The following is a 19608-nucleotide window of genomic DNA, read 5'->3' as shown; positions in this document are numbered from 1 at the left end:
TATGTTGCCAAGCACTTAGATACCAAACTCAATAGGCTCCCTCAAAGTTTACAGATCCAAGCCCTTACCCTATCTTGGAACTATGCCCTCAAGGTTTACGGGACCTGATCCTGTTGTGAGGTATTCACACATCGCCCCATTGCAAATGGGGACCCCCACCTTTTTTTGATTTCTAGGGTAGTGTTTGATGTCCTTAGCTATGAGCCTTTGCATTTGAAGGGGAATATAAGGTCAGGAGACCAAGAGTCAGGTGAATAGCCTTGTGTAAAATGTGTAGTAAGTAAGTTTGTAAAGTCTAGATATCATGAGAGTCAATCATGAGTGAAGAAAGATTGCTAGTTGGAGGGTCACTTCAAGTACTCTTCTTTAGGAGTGAACTTCAATTCATGTACATCCCTTGTAGAGAGAACTTCTTATACCTCTCCTGTAGAGCGAAAATTCATCCTAAGTTTCATGATGAGCATTGCACGATGCAACAAAATTGAGAGAGTGAGCGAAAGAGAGCAAAGGTGAGTCGGGGCCTTCATTTTAGGAGCATGATCTTAAGAGCATATTTCATTATCATCACTTTTGGAGCCAATTCTTTTGAAAAGCCTTGGAGCGATTGAATGAAGATAGAGAGCATGATTTTGTTTTGAGATCACCTCTTCTTGAGAGCAAAGCAAACTTCATGAGCTCCATGATAGGAGCAAATTTTGCATTCATGAGGAAAATTTGACATTTTTTTGTTAGTGAAGACCTAAAAAACCTAAGGATTGAATTGATATAGCAATGAAGTGATTGAGAGGAAAGTTCGTTTTAGTTTGAAATTCACTTCATGAGTTGCACTTTTGGAGCGAACTTCATGACTTGCACTTTTGGTGCGAACTTCATGACTTGAGCTTTGGAGCGAACTTCATGTTTGAGAGATTTGAAGCGACTTCATGAGTTGGGGATTTGGAGCGAACCTTACCTTCAAGCCTTCATGAACGAAATGGAAGTAGAGGAACGAAGGATGTTTGCTAGCACTTACCTTGAATGGATTCAATTTGAAATGAACTTCACGAACTCAACAACACAAGCGAACTTCATGAGTCAAGGAAATGGAGCGAATTTCACACAGAGTGAAGTTCACGAGTTTAAAAAATGGAGCAAACTTCATGTTTGAGACATTTTGTAATGTCCCCAACTCCGCAATCTAAAGAAACATATAAACAATGAATTTCAACAATTTATTTTTGGGTATGAATAATTTATCTATAGTGTAATTAGCCAAATTCACTTAAGGTCACTTGTTAATTCCCATATTTAGTTCCTAATGAGATTGAGAGGACTAGCTACCATAGGATGCCTGTAGCGCTTATCAGGCCCAAGGGCGGTACACTCCCTCTTGGCCCAACTGTCAGTAGACCTTTAGTCATCTGCAGTGGGTGGCCTACTTGACAGAGGCCTAGTTCCTGCTATCCCTGTTGCTTAATTCCTCATCTATCTCACTGGGTTTGGATATGTAATTGCCTTATTCATCATTTTGGTAATATTTCTACTAGTCCTTAATCTGAACAATGCCATTAATTCTAAATTTCTTGTAGTTGTAATTGATTAGCTAATTGCGTATATAGAGGTTCATTCATACACTTTGAATACCCTTATGGTTTATATATATATATATATATATATATATATATATATATAATCATAGTAATTTCCATTGTATTGTCCTCAATTTATATATAATTGTATTTTAACTACATCTATATATGCAAATGTTTGATTTAATATCTATATGTATCCACGCATTGATTTAATATCTAAGTATATATCTTTCTATGCATAAGTTTCCTTTTATTTACATAAATTCTACTACAGAATGAACAATAGCGGGTAAGAGTTCTTACCTGCGTCCTTTGCTGCTTTCCCTTGACGCTATCCCTTCATATTCTCCCGTGTCCCTTCCTTCCTTTCAGCTTGCACCTTAATACCCGTGGGGAAAGTATTTGGAGCGGATACCTCCAGGGGACGTGGCCGCTGCGGTGAGTGGTGGTGACTGTTTGGAGTCACCGCTCCCTATTCTAGCCGCAACCCTCTTGGCGCCTTGGTTTAAAAGACACCGCCATTTCATATGATGCGTTTATTTTAAGTAAGATGCCCTTTTAAGGTATACGTTTAATCACAAACTTTGTTAATGTAAATACTTTATATTATATGCGATAGAGTTCTAATTATATCGTATGGTGTTTTAGGGCATTATTCCATAATAATTATAAAGTATTTCTTGGATGATTTATATTTAATATCATATTTTTATGTTTGTTTAATAATATATTATATGATAAATATAATGTTATATTATGTATCAATATGATAATTTATTTTGTATATCAATATTGCATTGCATGATAAATATATTATTATATTATATTATGTATTAATATATTATGATAAAGCTCATTTAACAGTTAACATTAATTAATTAAAAATATGATCAATATATATTAAAAATAAAATAAGGAGTCATCACCAATTAGGTTACAATAATAATGGAGAGTGGAAATATTTTATTACAAAAATATGGGATTATGACACATTTGGAGCGAACTTCATGAACTGGGAATTTGGGGCGAACTTCATGAACTGAACATTTAAAGCGAACTTCATGTTTGATAGATTTGGAGCGAATTTCATGTTAAGGAAATTTGAGAGCACTTACTTCGTGTTCAAACACTCAGGAGTGAACTTCATGAGTTGACAAATTGGAACGAACTTAATGACTCGGAGATTTGGAGTGAACTTCATGAGTTAGAGATTTGGAGCGAACTTCATGAGTTGATGATTAGGAGTGAATTTCATACAAGGTGAACTTCATGAATTGTGAATTTGGACGAAATTCATGATTAAAGGGAGAAGAGCGAATTTCAAGTGTATTGAGAAGCATAAGTGGACTTCATGAGTTTAAAAAATGAAGCGAACTTCATGAACTGGGAATTTGGGGCAAACTTCATGAACTGAACATTTGGAGCGAACTTCATGAGTCAGAGATTTGGAGCGAACTTCATGACTTGGAAGATTGGAGAGAACTTCACGAGTTGAGAAAGACAAGTGAACTTAATAAGCAAGGTGATTGAAACAAGCTTTACGTGCACACCATCTAGAGCAATCTTCATCTTCAAACATACATAAGCGAATCTCAATTTCATGTTCAAACCTACATGAGCAAACCTCAACTTAATGAATTAACATACAAGAGAGAAATTCAACTTTATAGCTCAAGGTATATGAGCGAGTTTTACGTTTCGAGGACGAATGAACTTCACAAAACGGTGTATGAAAGCGAACTTCATGAACTCACCCACATGAGCAAATATCATGATTTGATTTACATTAGCAACTTAATAATCTCAGTAAGGTGAGCGACTTCAAAAATCAATGCACATAGGCGACATCAAGAAATGAGATACATCAACGAAGTTCAAGAATCCAAGGGGTATGAGAGAAGTTCAAGAATCCAAGGGTATGAGCGAAGTTCAAGAAAATGGAGGAGAGCAAGTTCAAAAGACAAGGGCAACTTAATGAACATCAAGGGTGGAGTAAACTTCAAGAGCTCCTCTCCAAGAGAGAAAAAAAAACAATTTCAAGTGTCCCTTCATGAAGGTGAATTCTCTTTAAATGCTCTTATTAAACCTATATATCAAGTGTATTTGATACTTGCTTGTTTGTCTTGCAAGATATTTTCAAGAGATTGAAAGAAAGCAGATTAAAAGGTTTAAATTGCAGATTGGAGGCATTGGAGGTTCACCATTGCTGGTTGTACCATCTCCAAATTAGGTCGTACCTTTCCTAGGGCTAATGTGGGGTCTGGGAATGCCATTTAAAATCAAATTCAAACCCTAATCAGGCCGTACCAGTCTTGATCAGCAGTCGTCCATCTTTAATCAGCAAATTAATCTTTATAGCTGGACGTTTGGGGTGTTGTGTTGGCTGGAAACCCTAAGCATTTGGACTAGGGTATGTTTAGTATTTTAATAAGATGCAAATAATAATTGTGGGTTTGGTCAATTTATTTATCTTTAGTATTAGGAGTTGTTTAATTTCATTTTCCAGCATTCATTTCCATTATATGCAAAAAAACACAAAAAAAAACATGAAAGACAAACTCCAAAAAAATATCCAAATTAGGGTAGAATATTTTAGGTTCTCTCTTGTCCATATAAAGCCATGAGGGGGTTCATGCCTATGGACATGTGATGTGTTGTTCTATAGCAGTGTTCTCCCAAATAAACATAATTTCGTAGATAACCCTCTATCCACTTGTTCACAATCTCAATTGATTGTCAATCTAAAGGTGATAGTTGGTACTAGGAGTAAGGTCAATCCCCATCAATCTAAAGAGTTCTTACCAAAAGAGGCTAAGAAATCAACTGTCTCTATCACTTGCTACAATCTGTAGCAACCCATGGAATCTAAAAATTTCCTTGGAAAACAACTTTGCTACTTGCGGTGCCTTATAGTCAAAGGAAATGGCAAAGAAATCAGCAAACTTGGTAAGCCTGTCTACTACAATATATATATATATATATATATAGGTAATACTTACCATAAATTTTTTAAATCCCTATGGTAAAGCCCATTGCTATACCTTCCTACTTCTGATTTAGTATGGGTAGGGGCTATTCCTTATTTCGTTGACAAACCATAAACTCATGATTGTGTTTAAGGACATCATCCTTGAGCCCTTCCAAGAAAATCTCTTTCTGACCTACTTATAAATTTTGAAATACCCTTAGATGTCCTGCCAAAGGGGTATAATGAACTGCCCTTCAATATTTTATCATTCATCTTTGATTTTGAGACAAGATAAATTCTACCTTTGTAGAAAATGAACTCATTTGTTACTCTATATGTCATCTTGCAATTTTCCTTCTAGGATATTAGTACCAAAAGGATTTTCGTAGTACTCCACCAAAATGTGAGCTTTCCAATCAACAAAGATCTTTATCGTTGAACATAAGGTAGGATTCTTACACAAAATATTGGCCACTATGTCCTTTCTGTTGCCATATTCTATGTCTAGGTATAATCTTGAAGCTTACTCACCCATTTCTATTGCTGCTCATTGAAATTTTCTGGTTGAGAAAGTACTTTAAACTGTTATGGTTTGTTTTTATTAGAATAATATCATATATTATTTACCTTATAACAGTCATTTATGTTGATAAGTTGTCTAAGCTAGTTTTGCTTAGCAACTTTCTATTTTCAGTTTGTCAGTTAGATAGTTTAGTATCTTTCTATTTTTTGTCTTTAGTTAGCGATCGTTTCTTTTCAGAAACATCGCTCTTGTAGTTATCTATTTAAGGAGACTTCCATCTCCTTTGTAATTAATGTATTCAATTTATTTAATAAAATTTTCAAGGTATCAGAGCAAAATGTTCCTTTGACGAATTTTTTAAATTCGTTGGATTTTTTCCAGAAGTTTTTTTCGATCGTTTTTTAATGAAAAAACGTGCAAATCATTTTTTTTTTCAAGGGTTTTCGTGGGTTTTCTCAATGCAGAAAAATTCGAAGTTCCTTTTTTTGTGGGTTTGTCTGAAACCCAAGTTTTTCGAGGAGGCGGAATTTTTCGTCTGAAAAAATCACAGATTTTTTTTCATCACGTTTTTGTGAAGTCCGCCCGCATGTGATGGGTTTGCGATTGTGTGCAACGGCGTGGTTTTTTTTTATTTGCAGACACGAAGGTCTTTTGGAGGCCATTTTTTTGGGTCATGGTTCATGTGTGTTTACTGGTGGCTCTCCTAATCGTGTAATCTTTAGCCTACGATTATCACGTTCACGCTTTTCGTGAAATTTTTTTTTAATGCTTTCGTCAGGTGTTTTGCGCGCGACTTTTTGGTGCTTTTGTCCGCACGACAACTGTTTTCCAAAGCTGTTTTGTAACCCACATGAAGGCAACGACATTTTTTCTGGGCAAATTTATGTATTTTGCAACAGGAAGGGATTGCGAAAACCACGCGGAAGACATTTTTCGAGGCCCACATTTTTTCAATTTTGCAGACCTACGACTCACGTAAAGGATCTGCGACTGCATTTTTGTCTGTTTTGAACATAATCGAATTTTTTTACAACTGCGAAGATAGTTTTTTTTGGAAACATAAGTATTCAAAAAATTTGTAGGGTTTGTTTTCTTTTTCCTGCAAACAGAATAAAGGGTTTGCATATCGTGGTTTTCTGAAGGCCTAGCTAGACTCCTTTTGTGGGTTTCTAAATTTGTGCGAGGGTTCCAAAACTTTTTTTTTCTTTCTCCGCATAGTTTTTTTTCCAGTTTTTAATAAAAATTTAAGAATATAAATCATTTTGTTCAAGGGTTTTACTGTTTTTCCTCAAAAACAAAGTTTTGTATTCTATGCAAATTTGTCTTGGGATTTGTGCCAGCCACTTGCTGAAGGTTCTTTAACTCAGATTTTTTGAAGTTTGTGTTTTACATAGTTGAAAAACTCTGCGAGTACTTGCAGGACTCGCGAGTACTCATGGGTCATTTGGTCAACCAAGTCACTCGCGAAAAGACTCGCAGACATAAAAACCCAACATACTTAAATGTTGTTGGTTGAAAATTTTGTACACTTGGGGAAATATACAAAATTGTGGTTTCAACCACAGCGTGAGTAAAACTCTCCTAATTAAGGGAAGGCTCCCCCTATCTAACTACAACTTTGAAAATAAAATAGGATGGGACAGCAATCTTTCTTCTTCTTTCAAGAAAGACAATATCCTTTTCTCTTCCGGAAAAGGATAGCCATTTGATATAAACAGCAGTAACCACTTTAAAAATGGAATGAGAGAAAGGAAATGAAGTTTCTTGAACGCGCAAAGACTTCCGTCACTTCCTTCGGAACAGGACAGCAATATCAAGCTCAAAGAGTTGATTATGTGAAATCCTATCTACCCTTTTCTATACTAATGCTATAAAGAACAAATTATAACAACTCAAAGACTGGAATATCTTATTCTTTTCTACTTAAAACAATGGGAGGTAGTATAAGCTCAAAGACTCGCAGCTATTTCTCACAAAATCTATTCCTAAATTTTCCTAAGAACAAGTGAAAGCACAAAGACTTACAGCTTCTCTCAACAAAATATTTATTTTAATCTATATTAACCTCAACTACTTGCAGCACAAAGACTGCAAATCAGATGTGATTAAGCTCTTTAAGAAACACTTGCAAGAAAGATAATATAGAACACAAACTCAAGTATGTAGCACAAAGACTCAAAGCTTGAGCAATTTCCTTCTATTCCTTTCAATTCTTGAATTCACACATGAAAGCTCAAAGACTTCTTTGTTGTAAATTTGGCATAGTTTTTGCTTGCTTTCCAAAAGAAAAAAATTACAATAGACCCCTCAAGTATTTATAGAAGCGGGGCCTTGAGAAAAAGGTGGGAGGATCCTAACTAACTTGAGAGATTCTCTCAACCACCAAGACTTATTCAAAAACTAACTAAGACTTCAATAACTAACTAAGACTTATTCCAACTATAGTCCTAATTGAACACAACTTGTAGTTGCCATACATGTAATTACAAAAGTGCAAGTAATGAGTTAACTTGCATTTTACGAAAAGACTTTTACATGTAACTTGTCAAAAGAAAAACTACAACTAAAGATTACAAATGTGGAAAAATACAACTAAGTATTGAAAAACACTTAAGCTGTAGCACGTGAAGACACGAATCCTTCAAACTTCTGGATGATCATTTGTAGTTCCTCGGGATCTGGTTCATGGGTGTTCTTGGCAACAACCATGGTCTTCACGATAGTATCATGACATCGGAGGAGTGTAGAGCTGCTTTTATCCAGGATGGAATGGATTTCATGCAAAAAGATTTGGTGTTTCATCAACATTTGAATTGAAGCGGCTGAGAATTGTTCGCTCCTCCATTCATTATGAATCCTCATCTGTAAATCAGCAAGAACTTCTTCTGGAATCAGCTCTCCATCCTGACTTAATATGTTGCAAGAGGCCTTTTCACAATGAGAGACAATATCTCGGAAAACTTCACCCCGTAATCTCATTGTATCACCAATCTCCTCAATAAGGAATTTAAGATCAAGGGCCTTATTTTCCAGAAGCTCTTCAAATTCCAAGTACATGACCTTGGAAGAGATGATGGCATGCTCCTGTAGAACACTCAACTGTTGTTGGGGAATGGTACGCCAGATTGTCAAACTATCTTCAACACTTTCCAAATTCTTTTTGAAAGTATCGAAAGTCTGATCCAGTTTCTCTTCAACGGTTTCCAACTTAGACATCATCTGAAAAATGTCTTTCATCACTTGTGCACATAGATCATGAAGCTGATCAACCCAGGAATCCAATGCTTGTACCTTCTAAGAAGCCCTTTCCACTCCACGAATGATTCTTGGGAACTGGAAGAAACTATGGAGTTACTCCCTTCAACAGCAGCTTATGTGATTTTATGAACAGCTGCCATAAGTTGTCGGTTTTCCTCTTCTAGCTTGTTTTTCTTTGCTAGAAGTTCATCACACCGACGTACCAGTGAAGCTACAGAAAACTGAGCATCATGTTTAATCACCTCATGTGTTTGCTTACCCAGTTTTATCCTTGTAACTTTGTAATCAGCAGCTGACATCTCTTCAAGTGGCTTATCTGCAATGGGTTCAACAATTTCAGCTACCTTCATCCTGTTGCTGTCAACAGTTACTCTAGAGATAGTCTTGGCCTTTTTAGCAACCTTGGATATAGACTGTTTTAGTTGCTGATAATCAAAGGCATCAGGTGAAATTTCTTGCTTCTTCTTTTTTGGAGTAAAAGAACTAAGCCATGGAGGTAAAGCCATCAACTCTCCTTCAGTAGCAGTTGTAGGCAAAGGAGAAGCAGTTTCTGTTTGAATAACCGTGGTCATTCTGGGAGGAATATTAGTTTGGATGGCAACCACGGTTTGCTCAGTAACCAATGGGCATGAAAATTGCCTTATGAATTCTTCAAAACCAGAAGTGGAGGTATCAATTTCTGACAGCTAGATACAAGGAGTATCTTCAGGAACTTCCTGCACATTCTCTTGTTGATGATCAGGAGGTGGCTCGTATGCTGAAATAGGAATGGCATTCTGAGGAGATTCATCCACAAGCAAGTCAGGAGGAGAAAGGGGCGTCTCAATGGAAACCAGGGGAATAATCTCATGAGGCGAGTCCGATGCTGGAGACTTGGGAGCATCATCAAATTGCTACCCTTCTTCTGGATTGTCCAGATTGATCACCTGAACACGAAACTGTGACTTTTCCTTCCCACGAACTGTCGCTTCCTCAGGAGAAAGCACTACTACCCGACTAACTCGCAATTTGATCCTTGTACCCGAAGATGATGCACCTTCCTTGTTGTCAACCTGAATCTCAGACTTACGTCCAAGAGGCCCCGTAGAATCATCTTCTTTTCCAATCTTGATTTTTATGAGTCTAACAGCATTACTTTTCAACCAAGCATTGGTGTTAGCCAAGATAGGCTGAAATCTCTCAAAAATGGATATGCACTCCTTGTGTGACCATTGGATTAAAGGAAGTGGAGCTTCCTCAACCCTTCGTGAAATATATTTAGGATCAAGTACGTGCCCATCGTCAATCATCCCTTGTGGAATATCCACCAAGTTCAAATCAACAACTTGCTCAATAGTGAGCCTGCAGTAATCCATCTTCAGAACCTCGACCTCTGTACGGAGACCTACCCAGATATCCTCAATGCGATGCACGTGCACGAAGGATTTTTTGATATTCTCCTTACCTTTTGAGCTTAATTTCCTGCATTTCAGTCTCCATGGCCTTGGCTTTAACGGATGTGACAAGAGAATACCGGCCAATTTTTAATGGGTTTGTTGTAGAGATCTCCATTCCAACCTTATGTCTGGCAGACTGATGAGTGTGGACAACCATGATTTGTCTTCCCAACTCCATAAGAATGATCTTATCAGTTGGGTATCTAGGAAGCATGTATGGTTGCCCACTATAGCATCCGATTCTCATATAGGTGAAGGTCGGGAACTGTAGAAACAAGCATCCATACTCACTCACCCTTTTCCATGCCTCATTTGATACCCTTTTGTTCTTCAGAGTTCTGTCAAACTGACACATGAAAAAACCGAAGAATACATCTTGGACTCTTCTGAAATGCAATCTACTGGTTCTCAAAGGCAACTGATCATAATATTCCCATACCGGTATAAGCGAGCGATCACCGTTGGTAGAAAGACTTGGAAAATGTCTAAGCGATGCTGCCAAGTACACCAAATATGAGTTCATGTAGAAAGTCATGGTGGAAGAGACTGTCGAAAGTTGTTCACACAAGGCATCGCTAATGACTTCTCCCCATGATATATGATGGGACTGCCTTACGAACATGATGAACTGGTACATCCAGGGCTCAAAAACATTAGAATGTTCAAGGCCCATTATCCTGTTGAGGAGGGTTACGATGTCTCCTATTTCCCATTTGAAGTCACAGTAGTACAACTTAGCCCACCTTGAGAAGGCGGCTCGTGGCTCGTGGATCCACCAGTTGATATGTCGTTTACAATCTTTTTCCCTTTTCACATAATACTCAGTTGCACTCTCTTTGGAGATTTCCATGTAAACAGGTGCGGGAGGTATTCAGAAGACCTTCTCAATTGTGTTTGCATCAAGGCGGATTATTGCTTCACCATCATCATTTTTAATGATTCTTGTCTCCTTGTCAAAGTGATGGGCGCAAGCGAGAACAAATTCAAATTCTAGGGCAGCCACCGGAAAAGAAAATGCGTGATGGATATGGCTGTCCAACAGCCGCTGCATATTGCTATCTTGTGGATCCTCAACCCTCTTGACATTTTCTGACATATCCTCATATCCTATTTCTGTATCTCTTATGCGATCCAAAGGAGAGGAAACTTGGGAAGACGCAACTTCGATTTGGTACTTGTCATATTTGTACTTCATCTTTTTTGGAATTTGTGATGACGACAAATCTAGCATTGATGGACAACCTGGAATACTGTGATGAAGACTTAAAAGTGTTAAGCCAACATCATATTCAGTTGCAACTAACATTTTTCCTTCTTCTAATGGGAAAAACTTCGACTCTTGAACTTCACGACTTTGTGAGAGAAAGAGGGGAAATAAATGGAAATGGGAGAATCTTGACTTTGACCAATTTCGGATCTTGGGGAAATTTTTGCAAGTATACAAGTTGGAAAAGGCATACATGCAATCGGATTTTTAAAACCCGAATGCAAGTACACTTGTAAATTTGCAAATGGAGAAATGGATGGAAAATGAGAATTAGACTTGCGGAAAATGACGAAAATGGAAAGTACGGATATGGATGACATGAATGGATAAAAAAGGGAAAATCCGGGAATGTCATTTTCATGAAAATGGGAAGAACTTTTCAACATGTAATCCGGTTCTAAAAACCCGATTTTGAAAGGAAGGTTATTTCACATCTTTTCAACTTGGAATTTTAACCAAAAATGGTTAAATTCTTTAACCGTAAGGGAAGAACAAAGATTTCCAGCCAACTTGTAATCGGGATTTAAAATCCCGAATACAAGTAAAGAGGGAAAATGGGGAAGATCAATGCAATTCAAAAATTGCATATCAAGGAGGAAAATCTCTCTCACAAAACCAATTTTTGGGGCAGGAACAACATATTTACAAATTTACAACTAGAAAGGAAAACTAAAAAAACAAGAAAATAAGAAAATGAAACAAGAAAAGAAAAGAAATCATACCTTGTTTCAAACTGAAAATGCCTCTCCAAAAGATGCAACAATCTTGGAATGAAGAAGATAATCCATTAAATAGAGACAATCCACAATGCCAAACCTAGCCACGTTTTGTAAAAACGCTATTTGCATAAAAACATGGTGTCAAATGCAAGGGAAATGGCATGAAAAGTGGCCAAAACTCTTTCCAACCTCAACGCCTTAACATACCAAGCCAAAACGATTTAGGAGATTGCTGATTCGTGGCATCTTTTAAGGAGAAAAACGTGGTTTTTACCAAAAACGTGTTTGCTGTTACAAACCAAGAAACCACCAATCTTAACCTCCAAATGGCGTGAAAGATGTCTACAAATGCATAAGAGTAGGAAGGAAACCTAAACGCCTTCTACCTCCAAAAATTTCTCCACAAAAACTTGCTTAAAATCCTCAAAAAACGTTTCCTTGCCGATCGGGTTTTTTGGAGAGAATGACAAGTTCGAAATAGCATAAATTGGAGAAAATCGGGTTTTGGGGATGCAATAACAAGTTTAAAATTGAACTTTTTCATCAATAAGGCAAAAACCGGGTTTTTAAAATGCAATTACATGTTTAAAATCCTCAAAAATGCACTTTATAGAGAAAATCGGATTTTTTGGGCAAAATAGCAAGTTTTAAATGTCACTTTTTTCATTCCTAGGCAAAATCGGGTTTTGGAGAGAGATGTGCAAGTTTAAAATCACTTGTAAAGGGAAAATAAAATCCCTACAAGAAGTTATAATTCACTTGCACACATGTAATAGGGGTTTAAAACCCCTATTACAAGCAAAAACCATTAAAGTAGGGGTTTTAGAAAAGAATTACAAGTTTACTTGTAACTTAACCAAAAAATCCCTATTTTAACTGAAAAAGCCAAAAAGCATCAAGCGGGAAATAAAAAGCAAATTACAAGTTTTTATTTTTGAATAAAGTGCACTTGTAATTAGCCAAAAATTTCCCTACAAAGACCAAAACATTGGAAATCATTAAAACTTGCAGTTCAAGGAAAATTCTCCACCTGCAATCAAGGAGAAAAAACCCGAAATTGAAGGAAAGACATAGCAAATGAATCCAGAATGCGACGAAATTCGAAACACAGTTCAAGGATGGACTGAGGATTAAGCCAGTCCAAGGATTAGTCAAAATTTTGCTTCGGTAAGCGTGCCATAGAGTAAAATTTTCATTTTTTCACAAAATTTTTATGTAATGGTCCTTCATTTTTTAAAACAAAAATGAGAACAACAAATGTAAAATAAATACTATGAGACATGAATTTTTAATACTATGATGTTAAATTAATACTATTATGACTTAAATAGTTTTCTATTAATATAATATAATTAAAAAATAAATTTAATGACATTAAATTTATATAAATGTGTGTTTTTGAAGAATATTTTAAAAAATATACTTTCAAAAGTTCGATAAAGTTGTCGAGTTATTGTTGAGATTTTCCCCGAGTTTTTGCGAGTCCCTAGTTTTTTAAATATTTTGTGCTTGCCAAGTCATTGTCGAGTCCAAGTTTTCAACTATGGTGTTTTACCTCGTTTCTCGTGCATAACAAAACGAGAGGGATGGCATCATTGACCAATATCATGTTGGAGGCCAATCAACAGTTCAATGGCAAGAACTACAATTCCTGAAATCAAAGGATGCTCTCAATTTTTTAGTACCAATGTCTCGATCAGAGTGTTTTGGGTAAGTCTACTTGTCCCACAGTGGCGGGCAAAGACCAAGACAAGTTTGATGAACGTAACAGAGAAGCAGTTATGTTGTTGAAACTATCAGTCACCGACGAAACGCTTCCAGAAGTGCCATCTGGCAAGACAGCTACGGAGATATGGACACATTTGAAAGATCTCCATGAGACGTTAGACAAGAGCCGAGCGTTCTTTATGAAGAACATGTTTTCAATGACGATGGATGAAAAGATGTCTCTACAGGAGCATCTTATGAAAATCAAGGATATACGCGATCAACTGGTGGCCATTGGTCGCAAGATGGAAGAGGGGGACATGGTAGTGATTACGCTTAAGAGTCTACCACGCTCCTACCATGCTCCTACGAACACTTTATTGAGATGCTCGACATTACCTCCACTAATGTTGACTTGAAGTTTGAAGAGTTGTGCACTAAGCTATTGCAGCAAGTTCGGTGGAGACAGTAGTTTGGTAGCCATAGTGACATGGTCGGTACAGAACAAGCATTTACTGCCAAGGATAAAGGCAAAGGTGAGTCCACTCAGCAAAAAGGACAGCACACATCTGAGAATGGTTCCAAGAAGAATTTCACTTGTCACTATTGTGGGAAGCTTGATCATATCTAGAGGTTCTGCAGAAAGCGATTGGCTGATGAGAAGACCAACCAGGGAGAGTCTCAACAGTAGGCTCATGTCGCAAAGCATTCTGAGGAGGAGTCAGCCTTCTTTGCGTTTTAAAGTTTTTGCCTTGTGTAGGGTAGTTAGTTAATAATTTGACCATTATGGGAGGGTATTAGAATAATATCATATATTATTTACCTTATAATGGTCATTTATGTCGATAAGTTGTCTAAGCTAGTTTACTTAGCAACTTTCTATTTTCAGTTTGTCAGTTAGATAGTTTAGTATCTTTTTGTTTTTTGCCTTTAGTTAACGATCGTTTCTTTTTAGATACATTGTTCTTGTAGTTATCTATTTAAGGAGACTTCCATCTCCTTTGTAATTAATGTATTCAGTTTATTTAATAATATTTTCAGTTTTTACCACAAATTTGCTACCAACTAAATATTTTGTACATTTGGCCAAAGCATGCGCAAAGGCCAACAAATCATTTTTGTGAATAGAGAACCTTTTTTCTGGTATGTAATAACCACCCTCAATTTATTTTTTGAAAATATTATAGCTCAAAATAAGCATGCCAAAAAATGATTTATCTGTTGTTATTAAGTGCCGATAAAATTTTCAACTCACTGACATTCATCAAACAATTGGCTGAACATCGAACCAGTAAAAAATTCTGAATTTATTGATTATAAACAACTGCTACTAACTCGCAAATATATTGAAATTTTAACAAAAAGTTGTCACACATTGAACAGATCTTTGACAAAATTTGCAAACACTTTAGATTCATTGAGTAATTTCACAAATAATTGATGTAATTTCTGACCTTAAGCTGCAGCTGATATAATACTGATGTGTGCTAGCCTGAACATTCCTTAAGGACCGTTCATGTCAAAATATCAAGTAGCTAGACATATCTGGAAGTTGGAAACAAATTTATGTTATGGCTGATCATATAAATGAGTGGTCCAATTGGAATATCCTTGACTAATATAATACATTATTTGTTGGTCCTCAAGTGAACAGCACCCAAAATTGCTTAAACTTCAAGCTCATACAAATTACCGACTTTTACAACTGCTATGCCCCCTCACAAGCCTTTATAATTGTGTGATTTCATTGGTACAATTGTGTCAAGATTTCTAACTGTAAAAGGACTTTCCAGTAAGTACCCATTTCCTGGTAAAGCAGATTATAGAGACCTTATAGCCTCCAAACTCTTCCCATAAAGTGGCACTGCATATGCTAACCAACATACACCCCTAAACTTCTTAGTGGCTATATGAGGCTGCTATTATAAGTGACAGTTGGCAATCTTAATTTCCATACTCCTATTCTGACCTGGACGGTAGCTTTTGAATGGTCCAACTCCAAATTGTAATAGAATTCTCCTTTTTATGGCCCAAAAGAATTCCTAAACCTCAGTGATTCAACTTTGATATTTTTAAGCCTTATGGGTTGGCAATAGTGACAAAGGAGCAATCCTAATTTCATTAGGACTCTTTCATATTTTACCTTTTAATATGTGTTGGGGATGGATATGTTGTGACTCGCCATACCAAACTCCCATGGCTCGCATCTTAATCTCTTGACAATTTATCTTTTACAACTACTAACTTTCCAAGTGTGGTAGCTAGGAAAAATGAACTTCCAAGACTTCTCAAGGTGGGTACCATCCCTTGATTCAAATCCCAAAAAGACAAGTCTAATATCAACAATAGTCCAGGTAACTTTTGAAATTCTCTCTTCAAAAAGGGTGGCCACCCTTCTATAGCTTCACATCTGAACCAACAAATAAACTACTATTATATTCAAATCAAATAAACTCAAATCTGGATCCCAATCTTCATACCTCTTCAAACCCTTCACAAACCACATACAAACATTCAACTCAAATCTCTATAATTTGAATTTGCTTGCAAATCTCACAGATTATTTAAATCCACTTCCCTGAAAACAAATACCCAAACCTTTGAAAATAATTAAACCTTCAGCACAAATTTGTTACTAGAATATCTTTAGTACACGTGAAATCTAATTGACTCCACTTGCAAATCGGCTAGGGAAGATCTCTCACTACCGAAACCAATTTCCCTTAGGGATTTCGTCCTAGGAATTGAAAATAAAACTCCCGCAAAGAGTTTCATCAAAATGAACAACCAAGAATGATCAAATGAGTCTAACTATCTATGGAACTTTCCAGAAATTATATTTTAAAATCACCATTTAAATAATAATTGTTTTTGCTCCATAAAAGTGACTTTATTTTATTTTTATTTTTCTTGACACTTTAGTCACTTAAAATTCACCTTAATAAATAATTAATGCAAGTTGTCTTTTAGTTCACCTTTTGACAACTTAAATATTAATTGTTTAATAATTTAATTAATTTCTAAACATATGCCCAAAGCTGTGGAAAGTACAAAAATGCCCTCAGATGAATTTTAAATGCGTCAACATACTCAAAAGTTTATTGAAAATCCAACTTAATCAAAATTGGCACTTCCTGTGCGGGTGATATTTCTCTATAAATCTCTCATATTATTAAAATATTAATATAATATAGGCCTAGAGCCTTTGCCAAAAAAAATAATAAATAAAAATTGAAACTTTCCATAAACAGAATATTCCTCCAAATTTGAAATGCACTTGAAATGTTGAAACTACATGTGAAAAGAATCAATGGACTCAACTAGATCCTCGGAACACAATGCTAATATATGAACTCCACTGCAAAAAAGTTGGCACTCTCTAAGAAATTGGAATGACCAGAGAAAAAAGGAAAGGAAAGGATCTTTTATAGTCCACGATGCCAGCAATTTGTATATGGGTCTACAAATTGGTTAGAGAAATATGGGACTACCTCGTACTCCTTGCAGGAGGCACCTAATTATGCTGCAAATGAGGTGTACATACCCTACCCCCTTGTGGGATTTGAACTTGTGACCTCTCTTTCAAGAGCACAAATTCTCCACCACTAGGCCAACTCAGGCTGTACATTACATGTTTCTCTAAGCTTGCAATTTTCAAAGGCAACTAGATACTTATTTTGCATCAATACTGTGTCAATTCCCTCTCTAAAGGAATCATGTGCCAACACAAAAGGGAGAGAAATTATTAATTGCCAACAAGGTAGGATCTCATTACCTCTTTCAATTTGTCAAAAGTGTGTTGCACAACATCTAACCAAGGCTCCTTAGTGAGACAGTTAAGGCTACTGCAAGTTGTGGAAATCCTTAACAAATCTTCTATAGTAGCTACCAAGTCCAATGTATGCTCTCAACTGAGTTAGATTTTTTTGGATTCAAGTTCTTCTATTTCCTTCTCACCAAATAGCACCTTAAAGGCATCTGTGGCCCAATTCCCAAGGTTCCTTGTAAGTAAAATAGAGTTTATTTTGCCTTAGTAAAACATCTGGTATGGAATTCTAAGTTCTAACTCTTGATCTTCTATAGTTGTCTTCTAGCGTGGAGGTGGTTTCTAAGTTATGACTCTTGGTCTTCCATAGGTGGTTTCTAGTGTAGTTGCACAAAGAAAGCTGATATTTGTCCCATGGTTGTGCTTGCAAGAGATTGTTTGGGTCTCATGTTGATTCTCAAATGAGCATGATATTTATAAATGATTAATAATTAAAAAAATGATTAATAATTAAAAAACAATAATCTGTTCTCATTTAGCTAGTTTAGGTTCATTAGACGATACATCATTTCCATGTGGTATTTTGGACAAGGAATCTTGTCTAAAGAGCTATTTTAGAGCAAATATCCTCAAATAATATGGCACATGCTATGCATTTTAGAGAGCTTGCATTTTGCAGCAAAATTTAAAAGAAGCCTATAGTCAATATTAAGAAAAAACTTGTAATTCTTAAATGGTAGTTCAATATCCTACTTACATTTATTAACAAACATGAAGAACTCTTGATTAAATATTACATATCATCTCTTATTTCTTCTCTTTACATAGGCAAAACCTTCCCTTTCTACATATGATATACTAGGCAAGAAGTTCCGCCAATAATATAACAGTAAATTTAATTAGCTAGCCAAAAAACTCATTCAATCATCATTTATAACCAGTTAAAGGAAAAGGATCCATCAAAGATATAAGTCATCCTAAAACAGGATTACAGACATTAGAAGTATACTAGTCCCTGAATATCTGAAATGACTAATTAACATATATGTTAATGGAAGATCATAAAATTTTAATAGGAAAACTGCTGTTGTGTTTTTCTTCCATTCTTATAACACAGGCAGAAAAACTCCATTGATAATTTATAGAGAGAACTGTTGAAGTAATTCTCACCACTGTCTCCAATATATTGTTGCAGTATAAAGGATGGGTCTCCCAAAGTAGTTTGTAAAGTATCAATTTGAAACGCACAATCTATAAGCTTTCCTTTTGAATTGCAGCTCTTCATGTAATTTGAGAAATCAGAAATGGATGCACAGGAACCCACTCCTCCAAAAACATTGCAACTTGTCATATTCTGTTTGGCATACTCTTCACCAATGATTTTCAACATGAACTTCTGAGATGATGCTGGCAAATTTCCAATGCTCTCCCTTGATTTCAAAAAGCTTTTCAGTTGAATCAGACCTGCATTATCAGGAGAACTCATAAGGTCACATATCAGATTTAGCACACATTTATTCAATGTGGGTGAGAATAACTTGGTAAGTACTATTGCAACATTTGTGTTAATAAAACGGTGAACTAAATCTTCTATTCATTGGCAGAAAAAATTGCATGCATCATAAACAAAATAAACTGGCAGATAGCAAAGAACATAAAAACTTTACTAGAGAATGCAGGCAAGGAAGCAGAGTTCCAACATCATAAGAAGCCAGGCGAAAACTTTAAATTATTTGTCTTCTTTTTGAATTTTGAAAATATGAAAAGCATTAAGTACATAAGAACACGAAAAAAAATTAATTTGACTTAAGAGTGTCTGCCTCATTAGAAACAAAATGCAACCTTACATATCAGTTGAGAATCAAACTATAGAATTCCTACAACTAATCACATGAAACAATTCCCTCCTAAGAGGAAACTGTGTAAAAAAGGGTTTCTGCCAGGGTTTGGTGATTTCCTGGTTTTTTTTTCTGGATCTCTTTGGATTTGAGTACTATTTTTTTTGTCTCTGTGATCTCTGGTTCCTCCTTCAATGATTCCTGGTTGGGGGGAAGACTATTCCCCCTCTCCCTTGTTCAAGGATACAATGGTTAGAACAAGATCTTTGTTTTAAGAAAAAAAAATAATGTGGTGATAGTGACTGCAGGCAAAAAGAAGATGGATATGCCTGGCAGAGGACCAAAGCTTATGGGGTTGTTAGACTCATGAGAATGCTCCTTTCTTTGTCAAATTTGTTAAAGGAGCTACAAGTTGTGAGAACCCCTTCACAAATCTTCTATAATAGCTGCATAGGCCTACATATCCTCTTAGTTGTGTCAAATTCATTGACCCAAGCCAATTTAGGATTACCTTGATCTTCTCCTCATCAACACTAACACCTTGTGCACTAATTT

General features: G+C 36.1%; 1 protein-coding gene across 3 annotated transcripts in view; it reads right to left on the bottom strand.

The window, feature by feature from the left end:
* Positions 1–19608, bottom strand: part of LOC131047800 (uncharacterized) — a 127274-nt gene that overhangs the window by 75815 nt on the left and 31851 nt on the right. For all 3 annotated transcript variants that reach the window (XM_057981585.2, XM_057981584.2, XM_057981586.2), the window contains one exon: positions 18386–18679. In XM_057981585.2, coding sequence (XP_057837568.2) covers positions 18386–18679 — 294 coding nt within the window. The remainder of the gene's footprint in view (positions 1–18385; positions 18680–19608) is intronic.

This window comes from Cryptomeria japonica, chromosome 8, assembly GCF_030272615.1.
Source record: "Cryptomeria japonica chromosome 8, Sugi_1.0, whole genome shotgun sequence".
Lineage (NCBI taxonomy): Eukaryota > Viridiplantae > Streptophyta > Pinopsida > Cupressales > Cupressaceae > Cryptomeria > Cryptomeria japonica.
The sequence above is the reverse complement of the archived record's forward strand: the minus strand, read 5'-3'. Positions and strand labels throughout refer to the sequence as shown.